Below are 12,940 nucleotides of genomic sequence, written 5' to 3'. Positions count from 1 at the left end.
TCCTCCCAGCCCTCAACCCCCGAATGTTCGATGTGATCCAGTTCTCGAAAGTGCACAATGAATAACACCCATGAATTGTAGAACCCCTCCATCCTTCCCCTCAGTTCAAATTTGACCTTTTCAAGCTGTGAGAATTCCAGCAGGTCCCCCCGCCACGCCAGGGCATAGGGTGGAGAGGTTGATCTCCACCCTAACAGGATCCGCCTTCGGGCGATCAACGATCCTCCGATCGTTGATCGCCCGATCCTCCGATCCATTTCCAACCCCGGCTGGTCCGACACCCTGAATATGGCCTCCCCAGGGCCCGGGTCCAGTTTCATGTGCACCACTTTAGAGATTACCCTAAACACCTCCTTCCAGTAATCCTCCAGCTTTGGACAGGTCCAAAACATATGAACGTGGTTTGCGGGGGCCCCCCTGCAACTTTCACACAGTGAGAAGTATTCTGCCTACAGTCCAGACAGATCATTCCATACATGAAAAAGACCACAGGACATACGATAGATACACAATGTAAACACAAAAGAGAACGGTCAGAGATAGCGTTCGTGTTAGAATTAAGTTTTAAAAGGTTAGTACGGTTATAAGAGACATGGGAAGAGGATCCAGGATCTCGGGGATTGGAAGATTTCAGCCAATGCCTCTCCCATCTCCACTCCTTTTTTAAGACCCGAGGATACAGACCATCAGGTCCAGAAGTCGTGTCAGTCGTCTGTCCCATTAACTTTGCTTCTGCTTGGACGGCACGGTGGCGCAGTGGTTAGCACTGCTGCCTCACGGTGTCGCGGACCCGGGTTCGATCCCACCTGGGTCACTGTCCGTGTGGAGTTTGCACATTCTCCCCGTGTCTGTGTGGGCCTCACACCCCCCACAACCCAAAGATGCGCAGGGTAGGTGGATTGGCCACGCTAAATTGCCCCTTAATTGAAAAAAAATAATTGTGTACTCTAAATTAATTTAAAAGAATTTTTAAAAATAACGATATATGTATTCCTTTATATCACACGGTGGGTGGTACTGTGCCCAGTCCCACATTAACCCTTTCTATGCCCGACCCTTGTACTGCAGAGACGTTTAAGGCACTTTCACACTTCACTGTTCCTGGACTTACCTCATAGATGGCAAGGTCGATCCCAGCGTAGGGAATGATTCCGATTACATTCGGGACGTAGCCTTTGAAAAAAGCCCGTAGGCCTTCTGTCCTGAACATTTTCTGAGCGCAGTGAAAGATTCCCATGTACTGGCCACTCTTTCCTAGGCCCATCCTGGTCTTTAGTATCTAAATGAGCAAGGGTGAGAAATGGAGGCTTTTCACTGTGCTGAGATAACAGCGCCTTCAGGTTGCTTTCAGGCAACTTCGAAGGAATAAGAGAGATGAGAGAGGGAAACTTTCACAACCTCCAGACATCCCAAAGTGCTTGTCAACCAATTCAGTACTTTTTGAAACGATAGTCACTGTTGTAATTGAAACCATGGCGACCAATATGTGCACAGCAAGCTTCCACAGACAATAGTGTTATAAACAATCATGTGGTTTCTTCAGTGATGTTGACTCAGATATAAATATTGGCCAGGAGGGGGCTGGTTTAGCTCGGGTAGTTGGATGGCTGGTTTATGATGCAGAGCGAGGCCAGCAGTGCGGGTTCAATTCCCATACCGGCTGGGGTTACTCATGAAGGCCCCGCCTTCTCAACCTCGCCCCTCGCCTGAGGTGTGGAGATCCCCAGGTTAAACCTCCAGCAGACAGCTCTCTCTCAAAGCCAAGAGCAGCCTATGGTCCTCTGGGACTGCGGTGACTTTTATTGGCCGTGACAGTGGGGAGAAGTCCCGTTCTGTTCTCTATAGGGTTGAGTAGGATACACCCAGCTGAGGGCAGATGAGGCCTTGGTTTAATGTCTTATCTGAAAGATAACAGCTTGGAGTGACGACCTGAAGTTTCCGTTATCCATACTTAAGATGGGGACCTGCTTTTTGTTACATTAGTAACAGCCTCTCCAGCCAAAGGAATAGTAAGGGGTTGGGGGGTTTCACTGGCAAGGCAGCATTTGTTTCCCATCCCTAATTGCCGCTGAACTGAGTGTCTCGCTCGGCCATTTCAGTGAGGGGGCAGTTAAGAGTCAACCACATTGCTGTGGGTCTGGAGTCACATGTGGGCTGGACGGGTTAGGGCGGCAGATTTCACTCCCGGAAAGATATTACTGAACACCATCATTGAGGCGAGCTTTTCAATTCCATATTTACTCATTCAACATAAATTCAACCACTAATATTCCCACATCACCATGGTCTCCCCCAAAGAGAAGCTGGAACTGCAACATGACATGTTTACTCAGAAAGATCCCATTATAAATGTAAATGCAGGAATTTACAGCAAGAATATAGATAAAAGAACATTATTCAACTTCAAAATATGGGCAGGTTAACTGATGCCGATCTGGTCCAATTATCCCCACTTCCTAACATCATTGCATAGAGATATTCTAAACCCAACTTGCCTTGAAGATGATTGAACAGTAATTTAATATATCGCCTTTTCTCTTGTCCTGAATTTTATAGGTAGTCTTTGTTCAGGAGAAATGCCACTCGTAACTGTAAAATCAGTTTAGAACAGAACCTATTCAGCAAGCTATTACTGGTTAAGATGCAGATTAGCCATGATGTGTGCTGAATGTAGGAGTTGAAGATGTATTGTATTATTGGTATTTGGTTTAGTAAGGGTTAAATGCTTGGGTTAGTCGTGTTGTTAAAGGATCCTGGGTTGAAAGACTTGGGAGCCAGGGGTGCAATCAAAGTATTGTAAAAAGCTTGGGCTAACAAATATTGTTTGGATTAAGGGGCTTCCCTGTGGAGTTAATCAGATTGCAGCTTGGTAAGATAATGTAATTACTGGGAGAAGCCTAAGTATCAGGCATTTTGCAAAAGAGCACTGTTAGATAGATAGAATAGATAGAACAGTATAGCACAGAACAGGCCCTTCGGCCCTCGATGTTGTGCCGAGCAATGATCACCCAACTCAAATCCACGTATCCACCCTAGACCCGTAACCCAACAACCCCTTAACCTTACTTTTTTAGGACACTACGGGCAATTTAGCATGGCCAATCCACCTAACCCGCACATCTTTGGACTGTGGGAGGAAACCGGAGCACCCGGAGGAAACCCACGCACACACGGGGAGGACGTGCAGACTCCGCACAGACAGTGACCCAGCCGGGAATCGAACCTGGGACCCTGGAGCTGTGAAGCATTTATGCTAACCACCATGCTACCGTGCTGCCCCATTGGAGATGTGAGCAGAAGTCAAGCATCTCAGTTCAATTAAACGATGTGTCTGTAGATAGATTTGCAGTTTCTTTCCAGGCAGTTGAGAAGAGTATGATTCGGAGAGCTGAAACAAGCTGGAACAGTTTCTGAAGAAATACAGCCAGAGTTTCTGCACGGCTCTGACAGGATTCAGATCTTTTCTTTTTTTAAATAAATTTAGAGTACCCAATTCATTTTTCCAATTAAGGGGCAATTTAGTGTGGCCAATTCACCTACCCTGCACATCTTTTGGGTTGTGGGGGTAAAACCCACGCAAACATGGGGAGAATGTGCAAACTCCACAAGGTCAGTGATCCAGAGCCGGAATCGAACCTTGGACCTCGGCGCCGTGAGGCTGTTAGACGTAATCGATGCTGTGGTATGAAGAGACAAAAGTCCAGCTCCTTTTCACAAACACCTTTATTTCATCTTAACAGACTCTGCACTAAACTGTATCATCACATCACAAGCTCCAGAGTCCACCTGAAGCCCCTTTACATATCAGTGTCAATCATTGAACACTTAACATAAATGAGACAACTAATTGCAATGTCTCTTAACCCATTACTTAACAGAGGCTGCAGTGCTAACCCACTGTGCCACCGTGCTGCCCTCAGATCTTTTGTTTAAAGCAATTTCAAAACATCTCTCTTTCTCGCAGTAGAGTATCCAGACATCTCTGTAAAGTAGGGGCGGCAAGGTGGCGCGGTGCTGTCTCACGGCGCCGAGGACCCGGGATCGATCCCAGCCCCGGGTCACTGTCCGTGTGGAGTTTGCCCATGTCTGTGTCGGTCTCACCCCCCACAACCCAAAGATGTGCAGGGTAGGTGGGTTGGCCACGCTAAATTGCTCCAAAATGGGAAACATAATTGGGCACTCTAAATCTTTTTTAAATCTCTGTAAAATAGGTATTGCTGAGTGCTAACTATATTTAACAGTGGATTGAGAATGTAGATTTTTTTTTGATTGGGAATAAAGATAGCAGTTAAACATTTTGGTATTCACTGTATTGATTAGCATTGTTTAAGGGGTAATTGTCAATATTTTCTGGTTAGATGTTAAAGATACTTTATTAGTAATAACGTTTGTTTTAATTTACCATATCCCTATTTTTGTGCAGTCACCCCTGGGGCGAGGTGTCTTTTCCTCAGAGTCCACAAAATTAAAATTAAAATGTTGGGGTTTCTGTCCATTATCCTAGCCACTGTTACGGGATTGAAATAGACGTGATTGAATGGCAATGGAATGGATAAAGGGGCTGAATGGCCTCCTGCTGCTCCTGTGCTGTCGGTGATAGGCCTGTTGTACCAGTCTGTTGGAGACATAGGAGCCTGTGGTTACTGGCACAAACAGCTCATCCAGTCTGTTTGGCCATTCAGTGAGATCCTGCCTGACCTGTATCTTCACTCCATCCACATCTCTGCCCACATTCTCTCGTTTATCTCCCATTTAAAATTGTTAACTGAGTTAGGATTGGCTCCGTTTCGCCATCGGCGACAAATACTCTCTTTATCTGCCCTCTCAGTTCCTTTGAATGACCTAAAAACCCTCGCGGAACCCCCTCTATAATCCTGGGGATAGGGTCATCTCTCCTGACCATCCTTTCTTAGCCATGGTGCTGTTGTCAGGCAGAATAGCAGCTGCTTACCTCCATCGGGTAGATCAGGGTCTGGCTCGTGACCCCAGCGAGGGAACCCGCCACAAAACGTTCGTGTACCTGGAGTGTGGAGTGCGAACTCGTAAATAACCTTTTGTACTGTTTAGGGATTTAAAAACAAAGTCTTAGCAACAGGACATCATCAGGGTGCCTTTTAATGTCTCAAACAGCTAGCACAGGTAGAATGGGCTGAATGGCCTCCTCCTGTGCTGGATGATATGCTGTCAATGAAAGAGCACTTTCAAAATGTTTTTTTGAAACATTAATTGTTTAAACGCAGGAGGCGTGAAAGTGTGAGTAACAGAACTGAGCTTCGCTCGATGCGCTCCACCTCCGCAAAACCACAATGAAGACGCGCATTTGTGTCCAGCATTTCACAACCTCCCAAAGTTCTGAGCCAATGACCATTGAGGTGTAGTTTCTGCTGTAATGTAGGAAATGCGGCAGCCAATTTTCAAACAGCAAGATCCCACACACATCAGAATGAATCAATCATCTGCTTTCTAGTTCTATGGGTTGCGTTGTGTTGGTCAGGGCACTGGGGAGAGGTCCATCTGTACCTCTTGGAAATAGTGCCGCGGAAGGCAGGCCCTGGTTTAAACTCACATCCTAAGGATTGCACCTCCCAACACTGCAGGGCTCCCTTAGTCCCTCAAACAATACAGCACTCCCTCAGTCCTTCCATGCAACGTTCCCTTAGTCCTTCAGTGCAATGCTCCTTCACTCCCTCAGTGAAACGCTCTCTCAGTCCCTCAAGCAGTGTAGCACCCCCTCAGACCTTCCCGTACCAGCCTCCCCGAACAGGCGCCGGAATGTGGCGACTAGGGGCTTTTCACAGTAACCTCATTGAAGCCTACTTGTGACAATAAGCGATTTTCATTTCATTTTCAATACTGCGCTCCCTCAGTACTGACCCTCGGAGTGCAGCACTCCCTCAGTACTGACCCTCTGAGTGCAGCACTCCCTCAGTACTGACTCTCTGACAGTGCAGCACTCCCTCAGTACTGACCCTCTGACAGTGCAGCGCTCCCTCAGTACTGACCCTCGGAGTGCAGCACTCCCTCAGTACTGACCCTCTGAGTGCAGCACTCCCTCAGTACTGACTCTCTGACAGTGCAGCACTCCCTCAGTACTGACCCTCTGACAGTGCAGCGCTCCCTCAGTACTGACCCTCTGACAGTGCAGCACCCCCTCAGTACTGACCCTCTGACAGTGCAGCGCTCCCTCAGTACTGACCCTCTGACAATGCAGCACTCCCTCAGTACTGACTCTCTGACAGTGCAGCACTCCCTCAGTACTGACCCTCTGACAGTGCAGCACTCCCTCAGTACTGACCCTCTGACAGTGCAGGACTCCCTCAATACTGACCCTCTGACAGTGCATTAAGAGTGCTATCAAGCCTCCACCGTGGGACTAGGCAGGGATGTCCTATCTTCCCCCCTGCTGTTTGCAGTCACGATTGAGCCATTGGCCATTGCATTAAGAGGTTCGGGGATATGGAAAGGGATAGTGCGGGGGGAGATAGAGCATAGGGTGTCCTTACATGCAGAGGATCAGCCCTTTTTCCCAGGAATGACTCGCGTGAACATTCTCGGAACTGTTTCTAACACAATTATATCCTTTTTTAAAATAAGGAGAGCAGACTGTACACGGTATTCCAGGTGTGGTCTAACCTGATGTGGTCTAAACTGCAGCAAAACCTCCCAACTTTTAGATTCTGCTCACCTTACAATAAACACCAACATTCACTTTCCTATTCACTTACTGTACCTGCATTCTAACTATTTGTGATTAATGTACCAGAACACCCAGATCCCTCTGTACCCCCGCGTTTGTAGTCTCTCTCCACTTAAATAATTTGCTGTTTTTCTTACACCCCATCTGCTAAATGTTTGCCCACTCACAAAGCCTATTCTTTCTGATCCCTTTGCAGACTTTCTCTTGACAACTTCCCGACATTTCCTGGCAAAATTTATCAATTTAGTTGGAGGAGGCCCATGTGGAGCGCATACTAGATGGACTGAATGGCCTTCTGCCTGTGCTGCAAGCTCAGTGTTCTGTACTGGGTAGTGCTCAGCTCTCTGGGGAGGGACTGGAAGCCACACCTTTCTGCCTCAGCCAGAGTGGACACTGTAAGAACGCCTGAGGAAGGGACTAGGAGACAGAGTGAGCCCAGATTCTCCCAGAATGAACAATCACCTTGTGGCGCAATGGTTAGCACTGCTGCCTACAGCACTGAGGACCCAGGTTAGAATCCTGGCCCTGGGTTACTATCCGTGTGGAGTTTGCACATTCTTCCCATGTCTACGTGGGTTTCACCCCCACAACCCAAAGATGTGCAGGGTAGGTGGATAGACCATGCTACATTGCCCCTTAATCGGGGAAAAACTTAATTGGGTACTCTTAAATATATTTTAAAAAGATCAGTGAGGTTCCCCTTGATGTAAAATCGCTGGACATGTTCTCCTGAAATCACTGGGGATGTTCCCCAGAAATCACTGGACACGTTCACCTGAAATCACTGGACATGTGCTCCTGAAATCACCAGGGATATCCCCCTGAAATCACAGGATGTCCCCCTGAAATCACTGGGCATGTTCCCCTGAAATCACTGGACATGTTTTCCTGAAATCACTGAGCATGTTCCCCTGACATCACTGGGCATGTTCCCCTGAAATCACTGGGTGTGTTCCCCTGAAATCACTGGGCATGTTCCCCTGAAATCATTGAGCATGTTCCCCTGAAATCACTGGGCATGTTTCCCTGAAATCACTGGATATGTTTTCCTGAAATCACTGGGCGTGTTCCCCTAAAATCACCGGGCGTGTTCCCCTGAAATCACTGGGCATGTTCCCCTGAAATCACTGGGCGTGTTCCCCTGAAATCATTGAGCATGTTCTCCTGAAATCACTGGGCATGTTTCCCTGAAATCACTGGGCATGTTTCCCTGAAATCACTGAGCATATTCCCCTGAAATCACTGGACATGTTCCCCTGAAATCACTGGACATGTTCCCCTGAAATCACTGGGCATGTTTCCCTGAAAGCACTGAGCATATTCCCCTGAAATCACTGGGCGTGTTCCCCTGAAATCACTGGGCGTGTTCCCCCGCCCTCCCCAGTACCTGTTCGTAAGCCATAAACTTGATGCCTGTTTCAGGAGTAATTTTCAGGACATTGACTCCATTACCCCGCCATAGCGACATGTAGCCTCCTTCTCTCACCATCATCATCCACACACCGATTAGGTTCAACCTCTGCTTGGCAGCAAAGACCTGGAGGGGAGAGGAACAAGCAATTTCACCATTTAGCTTAAACATTTCCTGGTGCTGGAAGGAGTGGTTCCAATGTGGAGGACACTGATAGCAAGTTACTCATTCTCTCTTGCACACACAGAGGTGTCATAAACTGTTTTTAACACAGGTGGCACAGAAAGGCAAGGAACTAGATCACCCGATCCAGGTCATCAGATCCTGATCCCATCCTCACTGCCTTCACATCACTGGCCTCAGCATCCTGCAGAGGTCGCCAGAGAAACTGCCCATTCTGCTGTTCCTGTCGAATGGCCGTACTTCACCTGCATGTAGAGCTTGAGTCTGTCCAGGGGGGCGGTACAGGTGCGTGACACTGCGCCTGCCATAGCTCCGGCCAACAGCTGCCTCCACCACGATCCACTCGTCCTCTCCGTCTGTGAGAACTCATCCACGATGGTCAGAGACTCGCCGATGTCCAGGAACTGCAAGCCAAGGTGAAGCAAAGTTTAGAGCGAGGCGCCTGTTTATCTGGAGAGGGGGCAACATTTCCCTGAATCTGCCCGAGAGTACTCCCCAGTTATACCCCAATAACAGAACGTGGCGTCAGTATGAAATCTGGAAATTCTCTTTCCCCCATAGCTGGGGTCAGACAGAATAGTCCAAACAGAGTTGGAAAGATTTATGTTACGTAAGGAAAACTGTGCAAGCCAGGATCAGTGGAAGTAAAATACAAATCAACCATGATCTAATTGAATGGCAGGCTGGATGGGAGGAGAATGGTCTCATCCTATCCCTATAATAATGGTGTGGGAGCTTTACTGTCGAGTGTAAGCAGCTCATCAGAGATGGACCCTGCCCCGAGCTTGTGAGTCAGCAAAGGGATCATTGCAGAGGAACCAGGACTGGGAATATCAGAGCAAGGGGGATTTGCTCAGCCCAGCAAGACTGAGATTCTCCATCTACAAGAGAACCTGAGGGATTACGAGATAAGCAGACCACCTTGTTTAGCTTTCACCCTCCTGATTGTCATGTTATTGTCTAATCACAGGGCGATGGATCTCGAACAGCGAGTCCACACCAGACCCTGACATGAAGTGAGGAAAACCTGCAGTGATGGAGGGCTTTGAGAGCCAGAGTCCATCCATGACATACTCACTGCACAGCAGCTCCCTGGCTTCCCAAATATTAGGTTGCAAAATATTATTTTCTGAAAGGAAATCTAATTTGCAGACGTCAGTACTAACTGCATTCATGGACCTGGGAAAAATCACCTCAGGTTTTATCCCCATTCAATCACTGTATCGTGTCCAGCAGTTCCACGAATCCAACATCCAGTCAATCTTTAGGTCTGACTCTCCCACACACCAGCACAGTGCCAACACCCCACCCACAGCCATTGAAGTGAAGGCTCCCTCAGTATTCAAACGTGGACAAGATGTTGATTTTTAATCATCTGCTCCCCCACCCCCCTCCCCCCCCCCACCCTTTTATGTCCTCACACCAATCAAAACACAGGCTGGTCCACAGGCCAGCAAATCAAACTCTGTCATTAGCCAATAAAGGGCTTGCTTGTTATACCAGGAAATCAGCCCCCAACCCCTGGCACATGGCCCCAGCCCCGAAACCTGCTCGCCCTGTCTCCTGAGAAGGGGGGGAAAGGTACAAACCGGACAGCGTAGAGCCCGTGTTCCTCGGCCTTCCGAAAGCTCACTGATTGTTCCATTCAGCGAACAGGAATTCCACCTTCAGAATGAACCCCGACCCTGGCACAGGGGATGCGTGAAGCCACGGTCGGTGTATCTGGGTGGCTGGGAGAAATGGAGTGGGGCTTCACCCACCCCTGCCTGTACCCATTTCCCACCTCCTCCCATCTTCCCTCACCTATCACTGTCACCCCCTATTCCCTTCTCCCATCTGCAAGTCTGAATTCCCCATAACTGGACCAATACTATTCATTTCAGTCACTCCCCTTGGGAGCCAGTTCCAACTTCTCTGGCTGAAGAAATTCCTCCTTAATTCCCGATGGGATTTATTGTTGACTATCTTATATTGACGGCCTCTAGTTAGTCCACCCCGCCCCTCCCACCATCCCTCCCCAGAAGAGGAAACGTTCTCTCTCTAACCCCTCCATTAAAACCTTTTAGAATTTAAAAAAAAAAGAGTTCACCCCTTCAGCCGCCTTCAAGAGAAAAGGAATCTAGTCTATCAATCCTTTCTGGATTTGATTGCTTTGTGTGGCTGTCAGTCCCGAGTATGGACTCACCGTTGAATGTTTCCAGTGTTCAACAATCTCTTCCATGTTGGTTAACGGATTAAAGATGAAATGGTCTCGAAATTCATTCCAGTCAACAGTGATTGTCCCGTCCGTGTCCATGCTGTGTGGGGACAGAAGAGAATCTGTGTCAGTACTGAGGGACTGCTGCACTGTCAGAGAGTCAGTACTGAGGGAGTGCCACACTGTCAGAGAGTCAGTACTGAGGGAGTGCCGCACTGTCAGAGGGTCAGTACTGAGGGACTGCTGCACTGTCAGAGGGTCAGTACTGAGGGAGTGCCGCACTGTCAGAGGGTCAGTACTGAGGGAGTGCCGCACTGTCAGAGGGTCAGTACTGAGGGAGTGCCGCACTGTCAGAGGGTCAGTACTGAGGGAGTGCTGCGCTGTCAGAGGGTCAGTACTGAGGGAGCGCCGCACTGTCAGAGGGTCAGTACTGAGGGAGTGCTGCACTGTCAGAGGATCAGTACTGAGGGAGTGCTGCACTGTCAGAGGGTCAGTACTGAGGGAGTGCTGCACTGTCAGAGGGTCAGTACTGAGGGAGTGCCGCACTGTCAGAGGTTCAGTACTGAGGGAGTGCTGCACTGTCAGAGGGTCAGTACTGAGGCAGTGCCGCACTGTCAGAGGGTCAGTACTGAGGGAGCGCTGCACTGTCAGAGGGTCAGTACTGAGGGAGTGCTGCACTGTCAGAGGGTCAGTACTGAGGGAGTGCCGCACTGTCAGAGGGTCAGTACTGAGGGAGTGCCGCACTGTCAGAGGGTCAGTACTGAGGGAGTGCTGCAACAGCACCTTGGATCCACCTTCACGGTGGCCGACACCAGTGCGATGTCAGAGCCCCAGGAGAACCAGGGGGCAGAGGTGAGTGCAGTGACCATTACTTTTTTTATTTCGAGTACCCAATTCATTTTCCCAATTAAGGGGCAATTCCCAATCCACCTAGCCTGCACATCTTTGGGTTGTGGGGGTGAGACCCATGCAGACACGGGGAGAATGTGCAAACTCCACACGGACAGTGACCCAGAACCGGGATCGAACCTGGGACCTCAGCGCGTGGGGCAGCAGTGCTAACCACTGCGCCACATTGCTGCCCTGGCAGTGACCATTACTAAGGAGAAGGTTCTGGGGAAACTGAAAGGTCTGAAGGTGGATAAGTCACCTGGACCGGATGCACTCCTCCCCAGCGTCCAAAAAGAGATAGCTGAGGATTGTGGAGGCATTAGTGATGATCTTTCAGGAATCACTGGAGGCAGGAAGGGCCCCAGAGGACTGGAAGGCGGCTAATGTAACACCACTGTTGAAGAAGGCAGAAGACGGGAAATACATAGGCCAGTTGGCCTGACTTCGGTCATTGCTAAGATTTTAGAGTCTTGATGTGGAGATGCCGGTGTTGGACTTGGGTGAGCACAGTAAGAAGTCTTCCAACACCAGGTTAAAGTCCAACATGTTTGTTTCAATCACTAGTTTTCGGAGCACTGCTCCTTCCTCATTCACCTGAGGAAGACATTTTAGATGAGATCGCAAAGCACATGGTAAAATAGGACTGAGTCAGCACGGCTTTGTCAAAGGGAGGTCATGTCTGACAAATCTGTTCGAGTTCTTTGAGGAGGTAACAAGCAAGTTAGACAAAGGAGAACCAGTGGACATGATTTATTTAGATTTCCAGAAGGTCTTTGACAAGATGCTGCATGGGAGACTGTTAAATAAGTTAAAAGCCCATGGTGTTAAGGGTAAGATCCTGGCATGGATAGAGGATTGTATGACTGGCAGAATGCAAAGAGTGGGGATAAAGGGGTCTTTTTCAGGATGGCAGCCAGTGACTTGTGTGCCTCAGGGGTCTGTGCTGGGACCACAACTTTTTACAATATACATTAATGATCTGGAAGAAGGTACTGAAGGCACATTTGCTAAGTTTGCAAATGATAGAAAGATCAGCAAAGGGACAGGTAGTATTGAGGAAGCAAGGGGGTTGCAGAAGGATTTGGACAAGCTAGGAGAGTGGGCAATGAAGTGGCAAATGAAATACAATGTGGAAAAGTGTGAGGTTATGCCCTTTGGAAGGAGGAATCTAGGCATAGACTATTTCCTAAATGGGGAAATGCTTCAGAAATCAGAAGCACAAAGGGACTTGGGTGTCCTTGTTCACGATACTCTTAAGGTTAATGTGCAGTTCAGTCGGCAGTTAAGAAGGCAAATGCAATGTTAGCATTCATGTCAAGAGGGCTAGAATACAAGACCAGGGATGCAGCGCCGGCCCTAGGGTTGCTGGTGCCCCGGGCAAGCTGAACTTCGGCGCCCTTCGGGGGGGCGGGGCCGGGGGGGAAGGGGGCGGGGCCGGGGGGGCTGGGGCCAGGGGGCGGGGGGGCCGGGGCTGGGGGGGGGGGGGGGGGGGGGCGGAGTGACCACCGGCGAGCCTGGATCCATCCGCCATGTTTGTGCGGGGCGGCCTGAGGGAGGGCGG

At 49.1% G+C, this 12,940-nt stretch overlaps 1 protein-coding gene across 1 annotated transcript in view; it reads right to left on the bottom strand.

Annotated features, from left to right (window-relative positions):
- LOC119957098 (calcium-binding mitochondrial carrier protein SCaMC-1-like) overlaps positions 1 to 12,940 on the bottom strand; it is a 37,018-nt gene that overhangs the window by 5,327 nt on the left and 18,751 nt on the right. The window contains exons 4-8 of the mRNA XM_038784788.1: positions 10,477 to 10,588; positions 8,537 to 8,695; positions 8,085 to 8,234; positions 4,952 to 5,059; positions 1,112 to 1,279 (exon numbers count right to left, since the gene is read on the bottom strand). Of these exons, the coding sequence (XP_038640716.1) occupies positions 1,112 to 1,279; positions 4,952 to 5,059; positions 8,085 to 8,234; positions 8,537 to 8,695; positions 10,477 to 10,588 (697 nt within the window). The remainder of the gene's footprint in view (positions 1 to 1,111; positions 1,280 to 4,951; positions 5,060 to 8,084; positions 8,235 to 8,536; positions 8,696 to 10,476; positions 10,589 to 12,940) is intronic.

This window comes from Scyliorhinus canicula, chromosome 25 (genome assembly GCF_902713615.1).
Source record: "Scyliorhinus canicula chromosome 25, sScyCan1.1, whole genome shotgun sequence".
Classification (NCBI taxonomy): Eukaryota; Metazoa; Chordata; class Chondrichthyes; order Carcharhiniformes; family Scyliorhinidae; genus Scyliorhinus; species Scyliorhinus canicula.
This window is presented reverse-complemented; position numbering and strand designations above follow the sequence as displayed.